The sequence below is a fragment of the Girardinichthys multiradiatus genome, chromosome 15 (genome assembly GCF_021462225.1).
Source record: "Girardinichthys multiradiatus isolate DD_20200921_A chromosome 15, DD_fGirMul_XY1, whole genome shotgun sequence".
Lineage (NCBI taxonomy): Eukaryota > Metazoa > Chordata > Actinopteri > Cyprinodontiformes > Goodeidae > Girardinichthys > Girardinichthys multiradiatus.
This window is the reverse complement of record NC_061808.1, coordinates 5655119-5674365: the sequence shown is the minus strand read 5'-3', so window position 1 is coordinate 5674365 and position 19247 is coordinate 5655119. Positions and strand designations below refer to the sequence as shown.

At 40.2% G+C, this 19247-nt stretch overlaps 1 protein-coding gene across 13 annotated transcripts in view; it reads left to right on the top strand.

Moving 5' to 3' along the window:
- afdna (afadin, adherens junction formation factor a) overlaps positions 1-19247 on the top strand; it is a 113700-nt gene that overhangs the window by 71186 nt on the left and 23267 nt on the right. For all 13 annotated transcript variants that reach the window (XM_047387852.1, XM_047387850.1, XM_047387844.1 and 10 more), the window contains 5 exons: positions 172-252; positions 16029-16094; positions 16170-16243; positions 17162-17280; positions 18777-18977. In XM_047387852.1, the coding sequence (XP_047243808.1) occupies positions 172-252; positions 16029-16094; positions 16170-16243; positions 17162-17280; positions 18777-18977 (541 nt within the window). The remainder of the gene's footprint in view (positions 1-171; positions 253-16028; positions 16095-16169; positions 16244-17161; positions 17281-18776; positions 18978-19247) is intronic.

The following is a 19247-nucleotide window of genomic DNA, read 5'->3' as shown; positions in this document are numbered from 1 at the left end:
CTTCATTCCTTCCCTCCCTTTTCCTCATCCCCACCTCCTTGTTTTTTGACTCCAATGTCTCAGTTTCCAATATTTGTCAGAGGCGTAGGGTCAGTTGCTCGATCTCCAGATTGAATTAGGAGGAATCTTCCTCTTTTACAGTTTGTCCTTCCTGTCTTTCTTTCTTTTCAGCCAATGAGGAAAGAGCCAGAGGTTGTCACGGTAACCCTGAAGAAGCACAATGGCATGGGCCTCAGCATCGTAGCTGCCAAGGTAGGAAATAAAACCTGGACTGTGTGTTTGTGGTTCTGTAAAGCTCTCTGGAAGCTTAAAAGTAAATAATTACTCTGAATAGTAGAAAGAATTTTCTACTATTCTTTGTTTTAACCCAGTTCTGAACACATGGACTGTGTTGGACTGAGGGCTTTGTCATTAAGAGGCACAGTGGTGCTCTGCTTTCACTGTTGAGTCTGACAGCAGAGCGTAAACTAAACACTGCCGTTCACAGAACCGTCTGGACAGAGACCTGCTCTGTTCAGTTAGCTCCTGCAGTGGAAGCTGGTGTGCAGGAGGGGGCTAACCTGGCTGTAATCAGGGCCTGTTTGTGGGTTTGTTTGGACAGCTGTAGGAGGTATGCAGGTTCAGTAGGCAGACCACCATATGTGCTCAACAATTATTCCCGGCGTTTTATGTCAGAATAAATTGTATAAGTTGCTTTATAGGACTGATGCCTTTTAAGGCCTACAGATTTTAAATTCCTCAGTTAGGTAAGGATGTTTATATGTTAAGTATTATAGTGATGGCATCTTGTATTTGAATATAAGATTTTTTTGTTCTGTAATTAAGCTGAACTGAAATAGATTGAGTCTTCTTGGTGAAACCAGTGACAGGTTTCATCTAATGTAAAGATTTAAAGGAACAACTGTGAGAAATAAAATTTTCTTCAGGTCACTTCCTGCTTACCACAAACATTTGTTGGAATTAGCTTGTTTACAAAATTCTCAGACATTCTCTCCCATCAAAACATGTTTACACTCAACATATTCCTAATGTTTGCATCACTGCTACCGCTGAGATTAATACCAGCTAACATGACTGAGATTATTACTAAATGTTACCACTAGGTTATTGCACTTTTCAAATTTTCCAACATATTTGGGTGCAGTGGGCCCGTTCTCCTGTGGAGGCAGTCAAGGCTTTAAAAATATAATACAGTATGATTTTAACTCCTGACTTCCTGTTCTTAGCTAATCAGAGTGGCCCTTCAATGTAGCCCTCTGCTGCTGTAGCCCATCTGCTTCGAGCTCTGATATGTCAGATGTTCAGACATTGTATTCCTAGTGGTGAGGGAAAAAATTTCTTTTTCCAAGCACTGAGGATCAGATAATAATCGATTAGCAAACTCAATTATCAATTTTGACCTAATTCTGAGGAACACAGAAAGCTGAACTTAGGAACATGTAAATGCAAGGTCAGGTGGACCCCACCCACCCCCTCTACGCTAAAGGAATATATAACTCTGACCTAAGCAGCATCATATTCAAACTATGTAAAGCTAAAAGGTGACTGCTTGCATTTCTATAATCAACATCATCCCATTAACTTGTATTACAGCAGCCCTCCATAGAATTTAAACTCCAGTTAAATCAAATGGATGGAAGAGAGGTCCTATAATCCTGATTCAGCCATAATCATTGAACTGGTTTAAGTTTTTAGCTTCACCTTCCAGTTATATGTCAGACTGCTCAAGAGTTCAAATGTTTGAGAAACAAATGGGAATCAGTTAAACAAGGTAGATTCAGTTTACCCACACATTTACCTATATTTGTATTAAAAATGGTGTCAGACTAGATTAATGTCTCTGTTAATTATGGGGAACTTTAGTCAGTAAAAAGCTGGATGTGGTATATAAGACTCGAGGTGTCACCTTGAAACATTAAGACATGTTTGTCTTTTTGAGGAGAGTGAGTTTCCTGCTGAAGTTGAGAGCTTTCCTGTGTGCACGTGTTGAGTCTGTGTGTGGGGAGGAAGGACGTATGCAGGAAAACTCCTCGCTCTGTTTATTTTCAGACCCGTGTGTGGACGTCTCAGAAGGAGGCAAAGTAACAAGTGTGTGGGATGGGAAAAGGCAGGTACAGCACATTTTGTCAAACAGCTGCTGGAACTGACGGTAAACTGGGCTGAGCTCTGTCCTATTATATAAGTCTGTGTGTGTGTGGTGGTTGGCTGGTGAAGCTGCCGCAGCGCTCCACCTCAGTCTGACCAGCAGCCGTCCCAGCAGACACTTCACCTCTTGGATCGCCGCCTGAAGTCACTGTTTGACAAACACTCTGCAATTAGGAACATGTGGAGGAATTTGGCGGCACTCAGGAACATTTGTGGAATTTACTGCATCTTTTTGGACACATTTAGGGAACTTACCATGGCTTTTTTATAAGTAAGTCTACTTGTTTTTGCTGAGGTTTCCATTTTTCCCCAAGCCCAACTTTTTAACGTGAACTGCAGTAAAAACTGCAGTGAATTTTTTCTGTCTCGGGTTTGGGAATTTGGAGAACTTCCCTGTCCCACGTCTCTGTCTGTAAACATTGATTTTAAAGCCACAGCCAAATGGATTACCTGCAGCCGGTGTAATTGGGAGGTGTTGGACTTGTTGGTTCATGTTAGCAGGTTGGACTGCTTGCTGGGATAAAAGCAGGTGTGCACAGTTTGTGTCCCTCCACCAGTCTGGACGTGGCAGCGTGAACTGGTTTGGGGAGAACTTAGCAAGAAGCAGCAACATGTGGTTCTCAGTGGTGGGCAGGAGAGACCAGGTAATGGCTCCTTTACTGCTTTTAAAAGTTTGCAACTGTTTCTTTTTTTTTTTCATTATCTTTCTCTTTTTAGAAAGTTTTTTGGCTCGATGATGCCCCACAGATCTTTGTATCTTTTTCGTCTCTTCTAAGAGCTTCGGTTGACTGAGATATGCATCAAGCAGACGTAAAGCATAGTTTTTGATCTGCTGTCATCCAGAGCAGTGACCTCCTGGTTTGTGTTTTCCACTGTTTGCTTTCAGGGCCGTTCTGCTGATGGTTAGAGTAAAGTACACACATGAGGCAGATTGTAAGATGTTTGTGGAAGTGTGCTCTTAAGGTTAAATTAAGGTTGGATATTTGAATATTACCTTCTAATTAAAGAAGAGATGCACTGATAACTCCAATCTGGTCTCTGGCTGATTTATCTTTTGATTGTCTCTGATTGATGATCACAGGTTAAATTCTTTACAACTATAACTCTTTATTTTTGTTCATTAAATGCATCAGAAAACAGACTATAATAAGCACGTCAACAAAAAGCACGTTTAGTGCTGTAAAAAGTATTTTCCCCCAAAGATTTCTTCTGGTTTTGCTAGTTTGATACACATCAGACAGGGAGAATCTGAGGAGTTACAAAATCCATTTTTCAAATAGTGATTTTATTAAGAGAAAAAGAATATCCAATCAGTTTGGGCCTTGGTGGAAAAACATATTGTCCCTTAAACTTGAGCTTTTCTGCTACCTTTGGCAATTAATACTTAAGAATAACTGGTATATTCGTTTTTGGCCTTCTCTTCTTTGCAGAATTGTTTTAACTTGGCCCCATTTCAGGGTTTTCATGCATGAACGGCCTATTTAAGGCAAACTTTGACTAGGCCAGTCCACAAACTTTTCTTTTTATAGCCTTCTACTGGATAATACACGAGAGCTTGAGTTTAAGGTCACAAACAGATGGCCAGCCATTCTCCTTTAGGATCTCCTGTTGGAGAGCAGAAGTCGTGGTCCCATTAATCACCACAGGTTATCCAGGTCCTGAAGAATCAAAGCAAACCCAGACATCACACTACCACCACCACATTTGACTGTCAGTATGATTTGTTTTTTCGGAAATGGTCTTTTAGGTTTACAGTTGTGATAAGACCAACATCTTCTGAAGTTCCTTCTTTCTCTCATCAGTCCAACGATGGAGTCCAAGGACGGCGTCTTTGTGTTGTTTTGGGTCAGCAGAACTCCCCCATGGAGGCCATTGTGCCCAGTCTCTCTTTCATATTGTTGAATCATGAACACTGACCTTGACTGAGGCCAGTGAGGTCTGCAGAGTTTTGGTTGTTTTTCTGGGCTCGTTTGTGACCTGCTGAATGAGTGGCTAATTTTGGTAGGTGGACCACTCCAGGAAAGGTTCTCCACTGCTCCATATTTTCTCTGTGTGTGGATGATGCTGGAGTCTCTGGATGCCATATAGTGCCTTTATAACCCTTTCTATACTGATGGATGTCAATGACTTCAACCTTTATTCTGGAATTTCCTTAAATTGGAGCCTTTAAGATCTTTTACCCTACTTCATGTTGCCAGGCAGTTCTGTTTATGTGATTTTTGTTATTCTGTTGGTTAATCAGGGTGTTGCTTGTGATTTATTTATTGGAGGGATTTACTTTTTCACATGTGGCCGGGTTGATTTGAATCGCTTTTTGTCTCTTAATAAATGAAATTATCATTTGAAAAATGTTGTATTCACTCGGCTTGTCTTTGTGTGACAGTAAAATTGGTTACCTGTGGAAAGAAACACCTTTTCACAGGATTTTACCTAATTTGAAATCAGATAACGAATAGAGACAAATACTTTTATGCACAACTGTGAATGTTCTGAAAACTACTACCTCTATCTACAAACTGCAGAACATGTTTTTCTCTTTATGTGTTATAGTCCCAAAAAACTGAATCATCAAGACTGGAAATAAATCAGATTGTAGCAAGACCCCAAAGAAAACTGGAAATAATTGGCCGGAAAAAGCCTGATCGGTGCATCTCTAATCTAAAGAACTGCTGTTAGATCAGTATTATTTATGACTAATCTGAATTCATACCAGTAATCTCTATTTTCTTATGAAAACCATAACTAAGCATTTATCTTCTGTTCTACTTGTTCAGTTTCCATAGAAAAACAGAAAATTCTGTACATAATGAGGATCAAAAAGCATGCAGGATGTTCTTTGTAGCTTTGGCAATGTTTTATGCTGAACTTCATTCAGAAATCTGGTCGTTTTTAGATAAGATAAATCCACAAGTAGCAGCTGTAAGAGCAAATATAACTAATTAAGAGTTAATATAGCGTGAATACACTACATTCATGCTAGCACATGATTAGGTTCAATTATTGGGAAGTTATTCTCCTGTTGGAAAGAATTTTGCAGCATTTAATTTATTCATCCACAGTGAAGCTTTGCTCGCATTTGTTTGTTGACATTTAGTTCCTGAGGTAAAACAATAGCATGAGAGCATTCCCCCCTGTGAGAGCAGGAACAATGAGAGGATATACTCCGCACACACACACGTTTGCTTTCCTGTAAAGCTGCAGGCTGGACAGGTTTACTGTGTGTGTGTGTGTGTGTGTGTGTGTGTGTGTGTGTGTGGATAGAGTGAAAAGTGTGTATAGGGGTTTGTGTGGAAAAAATGGCATCAAAGTTGCAGGAAAATGAAGTTGCATTCTGTCTATTGCAAACCTACAGAAATAAAGCTGTGCAGAGAGTTTTACCTGTAGCGTCCTTGTTAACTTGTTTCCTCTTATTATTAACATAAAATGTTTTTTTTTTTTACAAACTGTAATTATTTTTTCTAATGATACATGCACATCACATTCATGTAAACATTTAATTCTTGCAAAGTTGGCTTTAAAAATATCTTTCTATGCTACGTGAAGTTTTATTTAAAGATGGAAAACAAACCTTTTCACTAAGATTTGATGTGCAGAGATTAATATGAATATTGAACATCTCGTACTCGTCGTCTTCCGCTTTATCCGGGACCGGGTCGCGCAGCCTAAGCATCCGGGGATTGGGCCGCCGAGGTCTCCACCTTCGTCCACCGCCCACTCCTCTTTGCACCGGTCCCTCTCGGTTCGCCCTGGGCCAACTGGGGGATGGTCTCGCGTCTCTCGTTCGGGCTTGGCTCGGCTGGGTCCCGCGAGGAGCAACCCAGCCACCAGGCGCTCTCCGACGAGTCCCGACCCCGGGCCTGGCTCCAGGGTGGGACCCCGGCTCCGCCGTACCGGGCGACGTCACGTGCCTCAATTTTGTAGTCGTCATGAGGGATTCTTGAACCGCTCTTTGTCTGACCCGTCACCTAGAGCCTGTTTGCCATGGGAGACCCTACCAGGGGCATTTAAGCCCCAGACTACATAGCCTCTAGGATCATTCGAGCACTAGGATCACTCCACCACGTTAAGGTGGCGGTTCAAGGAGGGGAATATTGAACATCAATCAATCAAATTTTATTTGTATCATATTTAATCAATTTTGCTTTGGCAATTTTGCTATGAGGCTAACAATATAAAGAAAATAAGTCCATAAATTTAGTAATGTTCCATAGTGTTAAAAATGCTTTTTCTTCAGCAGTGGAGTCTTGTGCAGTGAGCGTCCATAGAAACCATAGTGGTTTAGTGCATTATTTATTGTTTTAATGGAAATACTGTACCTGCTAATTCCAGGTGTTACTGAAGGTCTCTGTGAATGCTTGTTGACTCATAGAGAACTTTTTCACTCTTCTGTCAGAAATCTTGCCAGGAGCTCTTTCTCATGGCTGGTTTATGGCGAAATGATGTTTTTTACGCTTCTGGGTTCACTGGATGATTCTGAAGTTTAGAAATGCATCCAACCAGCACCATCAGTATGTTTTGCAACAATAAGACTGTGAAGGTCTTGAGAGCTTTTTGCTTTTACCCTTCATGAGATGCATCTTGTACATGTCCGTTTTAATGAGGCACATTTTTATAGGCCCTCAGTCAGGATAAGTTGGCATTTAGTTGCATTCAAAGAAGCCTGATTGCTTTTTAAATATGGACAGATTTCAGCTGTTTTTTCTTTTTTTGGCTTTCTATGCCAAACCTTTATTTGTTAGTTTGTTTTGTCATTCTAGTTTATTTTATACATAATTTACAGATGTATGTGTTTTGTTTTCTTTATATGTATTAATTAATTTGATTGTTGCCAACTTATTTTGGGTATTTCATTCCAGTAGCCCCATTAGAAAGAATATTTATCGAGGAAAAAGATGTGAATTCATACATTCTTTCCCATGTTCTTAAAAACGTCTGTTTGATCCTGCTTAAAATAAACTCTATAATCTCTGTTAGTTTCGTCCAAAACTGCAGCTAGTTGGAGAGCTACAGTCTAGAAATAAAGAGCCTCAGATTATTGCACAGATATATTTCCTGAAATAATATAAAGCAGAAAAGAAACTGCAGCCAAATCCCCCAAACCTCTGATGTTAATCTGACGGCTGCTGTTGGACTATCTCCTGCGAAATTAAATGAGATTAAATAATTCTTGTAAAACTGGATTTAAGAAGCTGCTCGTTCCATGAAATGCTTCATTTAGGCCTTTCAGAACCCTTCAAATTGTCAACTAAAAACAGCTTTGAACCAGTATTTTCTTTGTAGTAGGTTTATTTTTTAACATGGAGACCTGCAGCCTGTTAGATTTACTATTAGGCATTTTGTGGTGTTGGTTAGGATAAAGCTGGTTTCAGAGTTTGAAAGCTGTTCCCATAAACTCACATCTTTTTATTATAAACTGGGGAAAATCTTGCACACTGACAACAAGCTGGCAGAAACATTGTATTCATGTGATTGCTGCAATTTCAACAGTTTTGCTTCAAATAAACGATATTTCTTCTTGTAAATCTGAAAACCATTTGCCTTTTTCTCCTGATTTCTCTCCTCTCTTTGGAAACCAGTTCAGTCAAGGTCGCTCATTCGGTAGATCTTGACCTCAGCTTAATCTTATTGATATTTTGTCCCAAACAGCAGCACATGTTCAGAACCCGTCAGCATCTGAGCGTTACTTCCGAGACGACCTGTTCAGCACCTTTCTACGGAGCCAATGGGACGAGACTGAGCTGACAATGGTGAACTAACTGCGGCTTAAACAAGCTAAAACAGGCCGATGAAATTGGATGTTTGTTTAGATTTGTCTGCTGTTTTCAGGATCTGAGCTTCTGTTTTCTGCCGGTTATATGAATGGAAAGCAGTTTGACAGAGGAAGGAACTGCCTAAGTATATTTTTGACTCGTGGAAAAACAGTTTTCTCCTTGTTTATAGCCGCCTCCTTCTATTTCCAGCGTGGGATTTTTTAAAAATGGGTTAGTTTTTGACATTTATTTTATTGCTCTTCTAGGTGATGGACTGAAAACTTTGCCTCTTAATAATATATATATATAACCACAGCAAGATCTTAAAAGATTTAAGCTCTGCCTCTTAGACAGAAATGTTCCAAAGATGTGAAGCTGATGTTTTGGTGTTTTTTGCTGGAGCTGTTTATAGTAAAACCACCGTGCCCATATTCATCATAATAATGAAAGCTTAGTGATGTATTTTTACTGCCACTGGCAAGAAATGTTGAATCACCAATCTTGGAGGATGTTCACTTAACTGTTTAACTGTGTAGAAAAATAACATATCACCAATATTACACTAACTAATCACATACTGTTGTCATAAATGTCACTTTTTCTACCGATATAAAAGTGAAAATCTCTGAAATCCTTTCCTAGAATAATACATCTGCTTTGAGATGTGGACAACAAACTGTTGTCTCCATAAGGCAGGTTCCAAATGTCCTGGCATAAGTCTTTTTAGAGTCGTCTCCTTAATACATCAGTTAAACTGAGATTTTGAGTGTTTGTTGACCATGTCATTATATTTTTCTATTTGAAGAGAGGTTCAAAAGCTTCATTATTGTCTTGAAAAAATGACAACATTCCCTAGTCAGCTTCCATCAGGTGGGATGGAAAAACATCTCAAATATAAAGAAGTGTAGACTCTGATCTTTGGTGACCCTTAACCCGACATGAAATAATTGAATTTTGTTGGGCCGCACGGTGGCGCAGTTGGTAGCACTGTTGCCTTGCATCAAGAAGGTCCTGGGTTCAACTCCGGGACGGGGGTCTTTCTGCATGGAGTTTGCATGTTCTCCCCGTGCATGCGTGGGTTCTCACCGGGTACTCCGGCTTCCTCCCACAGTCCAAAGACATGGCTGTTAGGTTAATTGGTCACTCTAAATTGCCCTTAGGTGTATGTGTGGTTGTTTCTGTGTTGCTCTCCGATGGACTGGTGATCTGTCCAGGGTGTACCCTGCCTCCCACCCATACTGCTGGAGATAGGCACCAGCTCCCCCGTGACCCACTACGGAAAACGTATGGAAGATGGATGAATTTTATTGGGTTTTAAGACATCTTTCTTAGTTTCTTCAGACCTGCACCAAATTAGAGTTATACAGACCCTAAAATAAAAAAGATTGGAAATACACTTTGTTGAACTTTGCCCTTTCAACGGCAAACATTTGAACTTGAACAAGAAGGTAAAAAACAGGTGAAAATAACAAGGACTGCGGTCCACTTTATTTGTTTATTTGTAGATGTGTGCCAGAACAAGAACTTCATCTAAATTCAAAGCAGGTCTTGTTAACAAACTTGTATTTTCTCGACCCATTAAGGTCCAAATTTAATTTATTCCATGAAATGTTTGTTTTGGTGGTAAATGTGATTCACAAAGACGGTTCTTAATGTTGTGCGTAATACTTCGATTTTCTGATGCAATGGAAAATAAGAATGAATCACAGAAAAACACAAACTTTATTGTTTTTAAGGTAGTTTGGTGTGGAGAAAAACTCGATCTCCTATGATTGCTTCATAATTTTAATATACTATCGGCAACCTGAGGCTTGTTGGACCTTCCACAACGGCTCTCAATAACTTTGGCTAACAATGACATAATGTTATTAAGCATAGATGTAATAACAAATGCAGGTTTTACCATTTTTTCGCTTATTTTCATGGAATAATTGCATTGAATTTAAACAACAGAATAAAATAAAAATTACTAGCAATATTCGTGGATCTATTCTTCTTGTAATTAGGTAGGAAACTATGTGTGTGTGTTGTTTTTTTTCCACAGATATCATGCGATAGGAGAAAATGCATCTATCTTCTTTTTGTGGCTCAACAAGTTTTATGAAGCTGGTCTGAGGTCATAAATGGCTGTTTGGATTTTAAAGGTTCCCCTGAGATAATATTAAATTAAATCCTTAATTACTAAAATATTTAATAGCTGTAGGTTTTATTTCCTTCCACCATTTCTTACAGTTCACTCACACATTCACTCTATCTTGTCTAAAGTTTATCTAATGCAAAGTGAGGAAATCCAACTTTTTACCACGTTGAAATATAATTCAGTCAATTCAACAGTTTCCTGGAAATCAAGCAGAGGCAACACGTATTTACTGAGGTTTTACCTTTTCAGATGCAACTTTCAAGATTTAAAAAAAAAAATATTCCTGGAAACACATCTAAAAATAACGAGCATTGATATATACATTTTAATTCTTCTGAAATTCTGAGCAGTCAGTCAGCCACAGAGGCTGTATAATTTACTAAAATGCTTTCAGATACCTGGGTGGGCGACCTGGGCTGCTGAGCTGTGCCAGCTTTTAAACGTTCTCCTATGGATTAGTGGTTTTATGGCCTCAGAACGGCTGCAGTCAGGGAGCAGGTTGACATGCTGTAATGCTGTCAGCCATCAGTCAGGCCTGCGTGATTGAGTGGGTCTGATGTCGAAGGTGGTTTTCTCAGTGGGTCAGCCGCAGAGCGGTAGAGGAGCACAAACGTGACATCACTCAGAAGAGAGGAAGAAGAACGGTAGAGAATCTGTCATGTCAAGTCTGCAAAGTGTCTTTAACTATCACTGTTTTTCTTATTCTAAAGTGAAGATCTGCTACTTTTATTGTCTTTATTTCATTTCAAGCTAAAGTGTCTGTTGATTGGGTAAAATTAGAGCTGCAGCAAATATTGAATCACAATCTTCATCACATTAATACAATGTTAGCAGTCACAGAGGACTGCTTGGATGCAATAATTGGTAGGATATGATATTTTAAGTGTCTGACATTCAGATTACTTATTCACTGCCCAGCATGTTGCATTTAAGAGCAAGATCCAACATAATAAAGTAGGAAAAAGGAAAACATCTCAGCAAATTTGCCTCTTTTATGCATTTTTCTATAAATGCTTTTGTTTTGGTATTTAAGTAGCATTTAAAAACTGGTTACTGGAGCAATTAGCTGAAATAACACATAGAAGAATAGATTTAAAGAATTAACATCCAGTCTGTGTTTGTGTGCATGTCAGTATTACAGTTTTTCTAGTGCAGCTTGCACCCTGCAGAGAAAGCTAAGCATCGTTATGGTGTAACACTTGTTTTCATAAACGGACGGGGAATTCGCCTTGGGGAAGAAGGGGGTACCGCAGTGGAAACCTGAACAGAGGCCCCATCATCTTGATTTGTGGTATCCCGGCTCTTTAAGGAACCACAGATGTCCAGTAAATAACAGCAATGCTCCTTTATTGTCTCCTGTTTGTATTTGGATATCAGGGTTTCTGATGACTAACACCTGGTTTAACATTGAGACACCACAGCAACATACCTGGTGTCTCTCCACACATGTTCATATTTAACATCTGCAGGTGTGTTTTCGTGGAGTTTTCACTTCAGAAACTGTTTATATTTGTTATAGCAGATGATTGATAACACTGTTTAATTACAGAGTGTTTGAAAAGCTCCAAGGAGAAATGCAGTCAGTTTCATCTTTCCCTCCTTATTCGATCAGAGTCTTACAAATGAACTGTTTAAGTGATTTAAGATTAAATATGCATTTTATGTAAAGCCCGTTCGATTTCCTGAACTGTAATTAGTGCTATGTAGTAGCATTGAGGATCTCCTCTGTCTTCCCAGTAAACTCCTGCAGGACTTCTTCAACCTACTAAAGCCCTCTAACGCGCTGCGGGAATTCCCTCAAGTGTCTCTGGAAGCTGTTTTGGCGCCCCAAAGTCCTCATTCTGGCAAAGAGCATGAAGCTGCGGCTCCATTTGAGACAGAGGCTCTGGTATTTCAACAGGAAGTTCATGATGCCTGTCTGTTCATGACGTGTACAGGAAAACCACAGAGAAAGCAGTCATTGTGTCTCTGATCTTTTTACTGGACAAACTGGGACGCTGGTCTGTAATGGACGTATGAAGCAAAGTACAAACTCTCAGCTTTTACCATCAGCAACACATTCGTGTAGCTCGAGAAGTTGTGGTACGGAGTGACATGTCTGGAAACGATTTCTTTCATGAAGATGACAAAGTTTCACAAAGTTCATTGTTACTTAAAGGGGCCTAATTAGTTTAAACTTGAATACGCTCCCTTTTTATTTAACAATTGTTTCCTGCTGCAGGAAAACATTTACAGTCAACAAAGAAAACATGAAAAAATGTTGTTTATCCTAAACTGCATCCACTGGTTATGAGTCAGGCCAATATTAGAGAAATCCGATTTCTGTTCAAGTAACTTAAATTTGATATAAATTATGTAAACATTCAAAGGCCGCAAGGCTCCTGGTTTCGTGGGTTCCCACACATTCTTCTGGACATTCCCCACTTTTCCAGAGCCAGATTTCCAAAGTTTTCCATCCTTTATAACATGTACATTTCTGTACGGTGGAAAGTATTCTTACCTACTCCATCATCACCTGGTATGGGAATCTTTCTGCTGCTGACAAGAAGGCGCTGCAAAGGGAGGTCGGAGCTGCACAGTTCATCACCCGCTGCAGCCTCCCTGGCTTGGAGGAGAGCTACAGAAGGAGGTGTTGGAGCAGGCCGCCAAGTATCGTTCCAGCCTCCCGGGTCATGGACTGTTGGAACTCCTCCAGGCAAGAAGCTGCTTCTACCCAGAGAAAATCAGCCTCGTGAACTTTATGCCTCACATTTATTGCCTAAATGTTTTTCTGCTCGGGTTTAATTCAGATTTTATTCATTGCTTATCTTACAGTTTTTGTTTATTTAGCTTGATGATGACTCATTGAGCTTTTATTTATTTTATTTTTTCTAAATGTAGTCTTTCTTGTAAGCATGAAACGACAACAACAACAAACAAATGTAGCATTTTTATAGTATAAATAAATACATAGAGGTTACATAAAGACGGTTGCACAGACAGGTGGATAAACAGATGAATACAGATGGGTTGATGGTTGGATACAGCTTTTACACAACATGATAAGGTGTAGAGTAGCGTTTAAGTCTGGAAATGGAAGCATATTCTGATCCAGACCCGGGAAATAGTTGAATTAAATTGCAGGCTTTTTGAGTTTTCTAGACTGCGTAGGACCCCTTCTTATGTTTGCACGAGGCAGACAACTTGGAAAATAATCTGCAACTACATCTTTAGCCTCTTTATTTGCAGCTGAATGACACAATTTATTTCTAAACGTCTAGTTTGGTAGAATTGATTTGAATTATCGTTAAAAAAAGAAAAGGGGCACTTACAGCAGCATGCAGCTTGGAGCGTCGTTAATCATTGGACCAGTTAACTTGGATTATAATTGCGGTCAAATGTTTGACCCATTGACTCATGTTTAGATCATTCTAACTCTATAACTCGTTGCAGAGCCACTGTAACCTTTCAGTGAGCCTCATTGTAATCCCAGCCTTCTTTTTAATGGACATGTCCCCATAGAGATGCTAACCCCATGTCGGTAGGCCCGTTTTAATCCACTCCACAGCTTCATGAGTAAATATTCACACATGCTGTGATTCTCCTGTTTTTATTTAAAGCTGGAAGAAAAGCTGCAAGTAATCAACATGTTTTTACAATCAGCCTTTGTCTCATTCAGCGTTTATTTGATCCTTTTAGTCTCATGCATAAAACCCTAAAAAACCTCAGTTTATCTAACCTGAATGTTAGAATTGCTCCTCTGGCTGGAAACATTTCTCTGGGTTCTGTTTCTACTGTTGCACAGATTCCAAGGATAAACATGTCAAGATGGTCAATAAAAAGTCTAATCTGTCTAATAATGTCCCGGTGCTTTGCTGCACAGTAAACCTTCTGCCCACTTCACAGGAAATCCACTCATAAACTCCACAGAAGCACTGGGATGTCTGTGCATATTGACACCGACACGGCAGTCTGGTTGGCCTCCTTTTTCGTGCTGTTTTGCAAAGAAAGGTTTTCGGTTTGAGCAAATATTATGAGATGATATTCATCTGTGCAGATGACTGTGTGCAGAAACGTGTAATAACTTAGAATATAATAGGAAAACATGCAGAGAGGAGTAGGAGGAACGTAGGAACACCTCAGATTGTGTTTGACTCCTTCTGTTCTTTGTGAAAGCTTTGAAACATTTTGGTTTGGCAGCAGGTTTATTTAGAAGATGCCTGATGTGCAAGGAAATACATTTTTGCATCCTTGTTCTGTTATTTCTTGGATTGTTGGCAGTTTTCTGTCAGTTTCAGATGTTTACATTTTTTCTTATCTGTCATACAACAACTTGAAGTTCTTATTGTGGTGCATTTGGAGCCCAAACATCCAGCCAGAGTCATTAGGAAACTTCTTGAGCAACAGATGGAACGAGGAGTCCTCTGTCATGATTTACAGTGCAAGAAGAGTCGGGAAGAAACTTTGTGGCAAGATGACAGGGAACAACCTGCTCTCCATTGCTGAGCAGCTTTTAATCAAGTTTATGATGCAATTTATAGATCTTTTTGAAACAGTTTGTTTCGTTCAAACTTTTACCTTCTGTTAAACTGTTTACTGTTGTAAGGACACATGCGTAACCCACATATCCACTACTTAGATCGCTCTGTGTCCTTCGCTTTATCTGTGATTCAAGTGAAAAAGAATGCCATTAAAGCCCAACAAACCCTCTAAACACCACATCTCATTACCCAGATGTTGCACAGGGTCTTAAATGAAGAAAATATGTTTATTTTACATGCTGAGTGCAGCAAAATACTCCTTAAGGAGAACACTCTCCTCCAGTCTGGACAGAGCTTTTCGCTGTTTACCGGCTTGTAACCGTAACCTTGAACCACAGTGTTAGTGAGATATTTGGTTGTTCTCCCAGAGATCCGGTGGGAAAGGTTCCTCCAGGCATTTTTGGGTAAAAAGAAAATGGCTGAGCCGTTTGGAGGCCGTTTTGATGCTCTAAGCAGTTGACAAATTATTTGTAAAAACTGCAGATATTCTTGCTACAGTGAAAACATACATGCATCTTGTGAGGTCAGTGATAGGAATTCGCAATACTGCCCGGTCCAAGTGAAACTTAGATGAATGAAAGACTTAACTTCCTGTCGGTTGAGTTGATATGAATGATTCTTGCTTACGTTGGGCTAGAATTTACCGGGTTTGTTTCCTTGTTGCGTCTAATCCGTGAATTTCCTTTCTGATGAGTGGGCTTTTGATTGTAATTTTAGTGTTTTAAGGAATGAAATAATGTGCAATGAAGGCTTGCAAGCACAAAACCCAGCTGGACAGCAGCCTGGGTAACACTACACCGACTTTCTGGCAGCTCTACGTTTGGCTGAAGGTCACCGAAGGTCATGACTCAGACACCAGCAGAACCGAATGAAAAAGGAAACCTTGGTTCTCCACAACGACGCCTTGAGAGGCAGACAAACAGGATCAGTGACGAGGAGCAACCCGGAGGAGTCCAAGCTGCACTGCAAACGCGCTCACATTTATCTCGGGAATGCAGAACTGGATAACCTGTAAAACCAGACCCTGTGTTTCCAAAACACTGAGCGTTTGCTACATCCAAAACGAATCTGGAATGAACAATCACATTCCCATTACCCTCCCAGCAACTTCGCTGGGGTAAAGATCTGGTTCCGGATCTACATTTGTTTGGAGCCTTCTTTCCAACACCTTAAAGACAGTTATTACACACTAATAATAAAAATTAGATATTTAGGGTTTTGTGGTTTCTGATGAGCATTTTCTTCAAATATTTTGCATAAATTAGCTCATTTGTAACTAATGGAGTTTTTATCCTTACCTGAATGCAGAGAAAGTTTCCAACTAAGTAATCTCAAAAGTTGTCTTTAAAACTGTCCTGTCATCTTTTGAGTTTAAATATAATTAATCCTGTATGGTCTATCAAGATTATTATGCAATTTTAACACAAGTAGAGAGATGATTGTTGACCTCAGTGTCAATTTCTTTCTCTGCAGGGTGCTGGTCAGGAGAAGCTCGGCATCTACATCAAGTCTGTTGTGAAAGGCGGAGCGGCTGATGTGGTGAGTGTTTGCAAGACATAAAAGAGACGTGGACAAAGCGTGCAGTGTCTTATTATGGGATATTTGTGTTTGCAGGACGGCCGTTTGGCAGCAGGTGACCAGTTGCTGAGCGTTGATGGACGCAGTCTGGTCGGTCTGTCGCAGGAGAGGTAAAAACAGTTGTGCTGCTGTTTGTTTCAGGGAACGATTTGACTGCATGGAAATTATACAGTGTTACACTAAATAGATGCAAATAGGAAGAATGGGAGATTCCCAGCTGTATTTAAACTGTAGATAAACTTCTGCATCCAGTGGTTTAGTTTTGAGGAAAAGCAGAGAGGAAATACAGGTGCTTTAAATACATGAACCACCTTCCTGGACATGCTGGTGGCCATGATCTGATGATGCTCTGCTCTGCGATTTTAAGGGTTAAACTGAAAGGGGAATGATGTCGGTGAGACGTTTTTCCATCTCGAGGCGGCTGCACTCCAGTTTTATCCTAACGTTAACACAACGGCCAGCGTGTTTGGAAAACCGGACTGTAACAGAGAGGAACAACTGCAGGAACCCGTCATTTTATTCTGTCAGCATGCACAGGCTTGCTGTTTGGCATCATGTCATCCTAGAGTCAAACTGGATTTACAAATAATTTATTTAATTGCATTTGCGTGCAGGAGGAAGCTGTTTATTGGAACATTTTTTGGTACCTTCCTAAACTTCTTGCTCAGCCGGTTTCCTTTCTTCATTTCAAACAAGCCTCTGTTGTTATTTCACTCTAAACATTAAAGCTTCAGTGTCTGAATGCATGCTTCGGCTTCACCAGAGTCTCTGAGATCTGTAGCATTAAACAATTTTATTAATAAAAACATATTTCTATAAGAAATTTAAGGAAGACCTTGAACTCTGTTGAAGTTAACTTGGTTAAAAAAGAGACATAAAACGATTCGATCAAAGATGCAGCAGTTAAATGAGGCTCATTACAGCTAAATGAGAGATTTAAAGCCACAGTGTGTGTTGCATCATTTTAAATAGCCACAGCAGGGAGAAAGGTTTCCTTGAAGTTTGATGGTCATGGTGTGTGTGTTCAGGGCTGCAGAGCTGATGACGAGGACGGGCTCTGTTGTAACTCTGGAGGTCGCCAAGCAGGGAGCCATCTACCACGGACTGGCGACGCTCCTCAACCAGCCGAGCCCCATGATGCAGAGAGGTAAGCATACCTTTATGCTTCTGATTCAACATCTGCTTTTTGTTGCCGTTTTGATTGTCTGTTGCCAAATAATGAGGAATTAATCTGCTTTTCACCCTTCTTTTTAACTGTCTAAGTTTTTTGGGTTTTAGGTCCTATTTTATTTGAATTGTTTATGTCAGTCAGACCCATAAAAATCCATTTTAAAAGTTGACACCAACCTGAATGTTATTAATCGATCTACAGTTGGCTGATGTTGGTTTTTTGGTGTGGTGGAGGCAGGAGAAACAGACGGATGTCCACACAGGGTGTCCTTGTTGTCTTCTATCCAGCACAGTCAAAGTCCTGCTCACACGTTGGACGACACAATGAGCTCTTGTAGCCAGCTGTGTCGATTTGTGTTCACGCACACACTATACACACTGTGTGCTGGAATGTGACCCTGGATTCATTAAGGAAGTTCTGGCCCGGTCGGTCTGCGGTTTCAGGATGACGATAAAGGAGCATTTTTCTCCCAAAGTCCATCAACCACCGAGCCGAACAGAGCAGGATGATAAGCTGGAGCAGACTAGACGGTCTGAAAGATATTTTATTCTAAACTACAGCCAGGGTTCAAAGTTCAAATCAAAGAGTCCATGTTGGTATTTCTCTCTTTTAAAGATCTAAACTTAAATTTCACACATATAAATACATATACAACATATGCGTGTTTACATTTGTGATGGTGGGACAGAAAAGGTCTTTTCCTGGCATTTCCCCCCCCCAAACAACTGGCTGGCATGTGGGTGGCATAGAAATGCACAGGTTAAGGTCAAAGGCCATTTTCTTGCCACCATTCCCTGCCTTATGAAGATCAATACACATCTGCCTTATTTGAACGGTATGTTCTCTGGTTTTTCCCATTTTGAAAGAGATATTTCTACACCAGGGAAACATGAAGGCACCGATTACTAATTAGACTATCATGTAAAACGTTGATCAAGTTAAAAAGGGAGTTATAAATTACATAAATATTCCTTTGTTTTATTGTCAGGTGTACCAATAATTGTGTTGGTTTTGATAAAAACAGTAAATTCCTTAGAAATGGGATTTTTATTTAGTCAGATATTTTGCTGCTGCATAAAAGCAGCCAATTAAGACTATTTTAAAGGCTGCAAAATGAAAGCAGTTCTAGTAAAGTTCTGGGATGTCAGAGTCAGCTGATTAAAATGTCCTGGTATGTTTGGGCCACCATGTGCTGTGATTGGAGCAATAGATCCGTGTATGATCTTGGTCACAGAGAAGGTCCAGAAGGAGAAATATTGGTGAGCGTCTCCTACATAAAGTATCTGTTTGGCCTAAAACTGTTTATTGTCAGAAAGATTCAGTTCTTTAGAAGTGAGCTGCCATTCAGCGTGTTTCTGGAAACAATTTTATCCTTTCGGTCCCAATTAAGTTATTGACCAAACGACGTCTGCAGTGAAAATCTTAAAACCGGAGTAGTCTTTTGTCTGATCCTTCTGTCTCTCGTCCCCCAGCGTCGGACCGAGGCCGTGATAAGAACGGGAAGATGCGGCCAAAGAGCGAAGGCTTTGAGCTGTACAACAACGCCGTGCAGAACGGCGATCCAGAGAGCCCGCAGCCTGGCTGGGACTCTTACGCAGAACCAAAGAGGATGAGCGGAGAAGACCGCCTGCTGAAGAACCGGGTCGACCACCGCTCCAGCCCCAACGTAGCCAGTAAGTCATCCTGCTTACAGCAACTTCACTGAGCTTTTAATTTGACTAATTTGCCTCATGTCTGTTGTTTACCTTACCTACCTCACATTTTATAATCCCGATCCATGCTGCAAGTCTGTGGTTGATACTTTTTAAGCTGGACGTAGAAATAAAACTTTAATGTTTTATTCTTCAGCTGCTTCACCCTGATACACAAGCAAACCACCAGAAAATTTCCCGGCGATTGTGTTTGGAAAAGTCTGTTATGCTGTTTGCATTTGGAAAACCAAA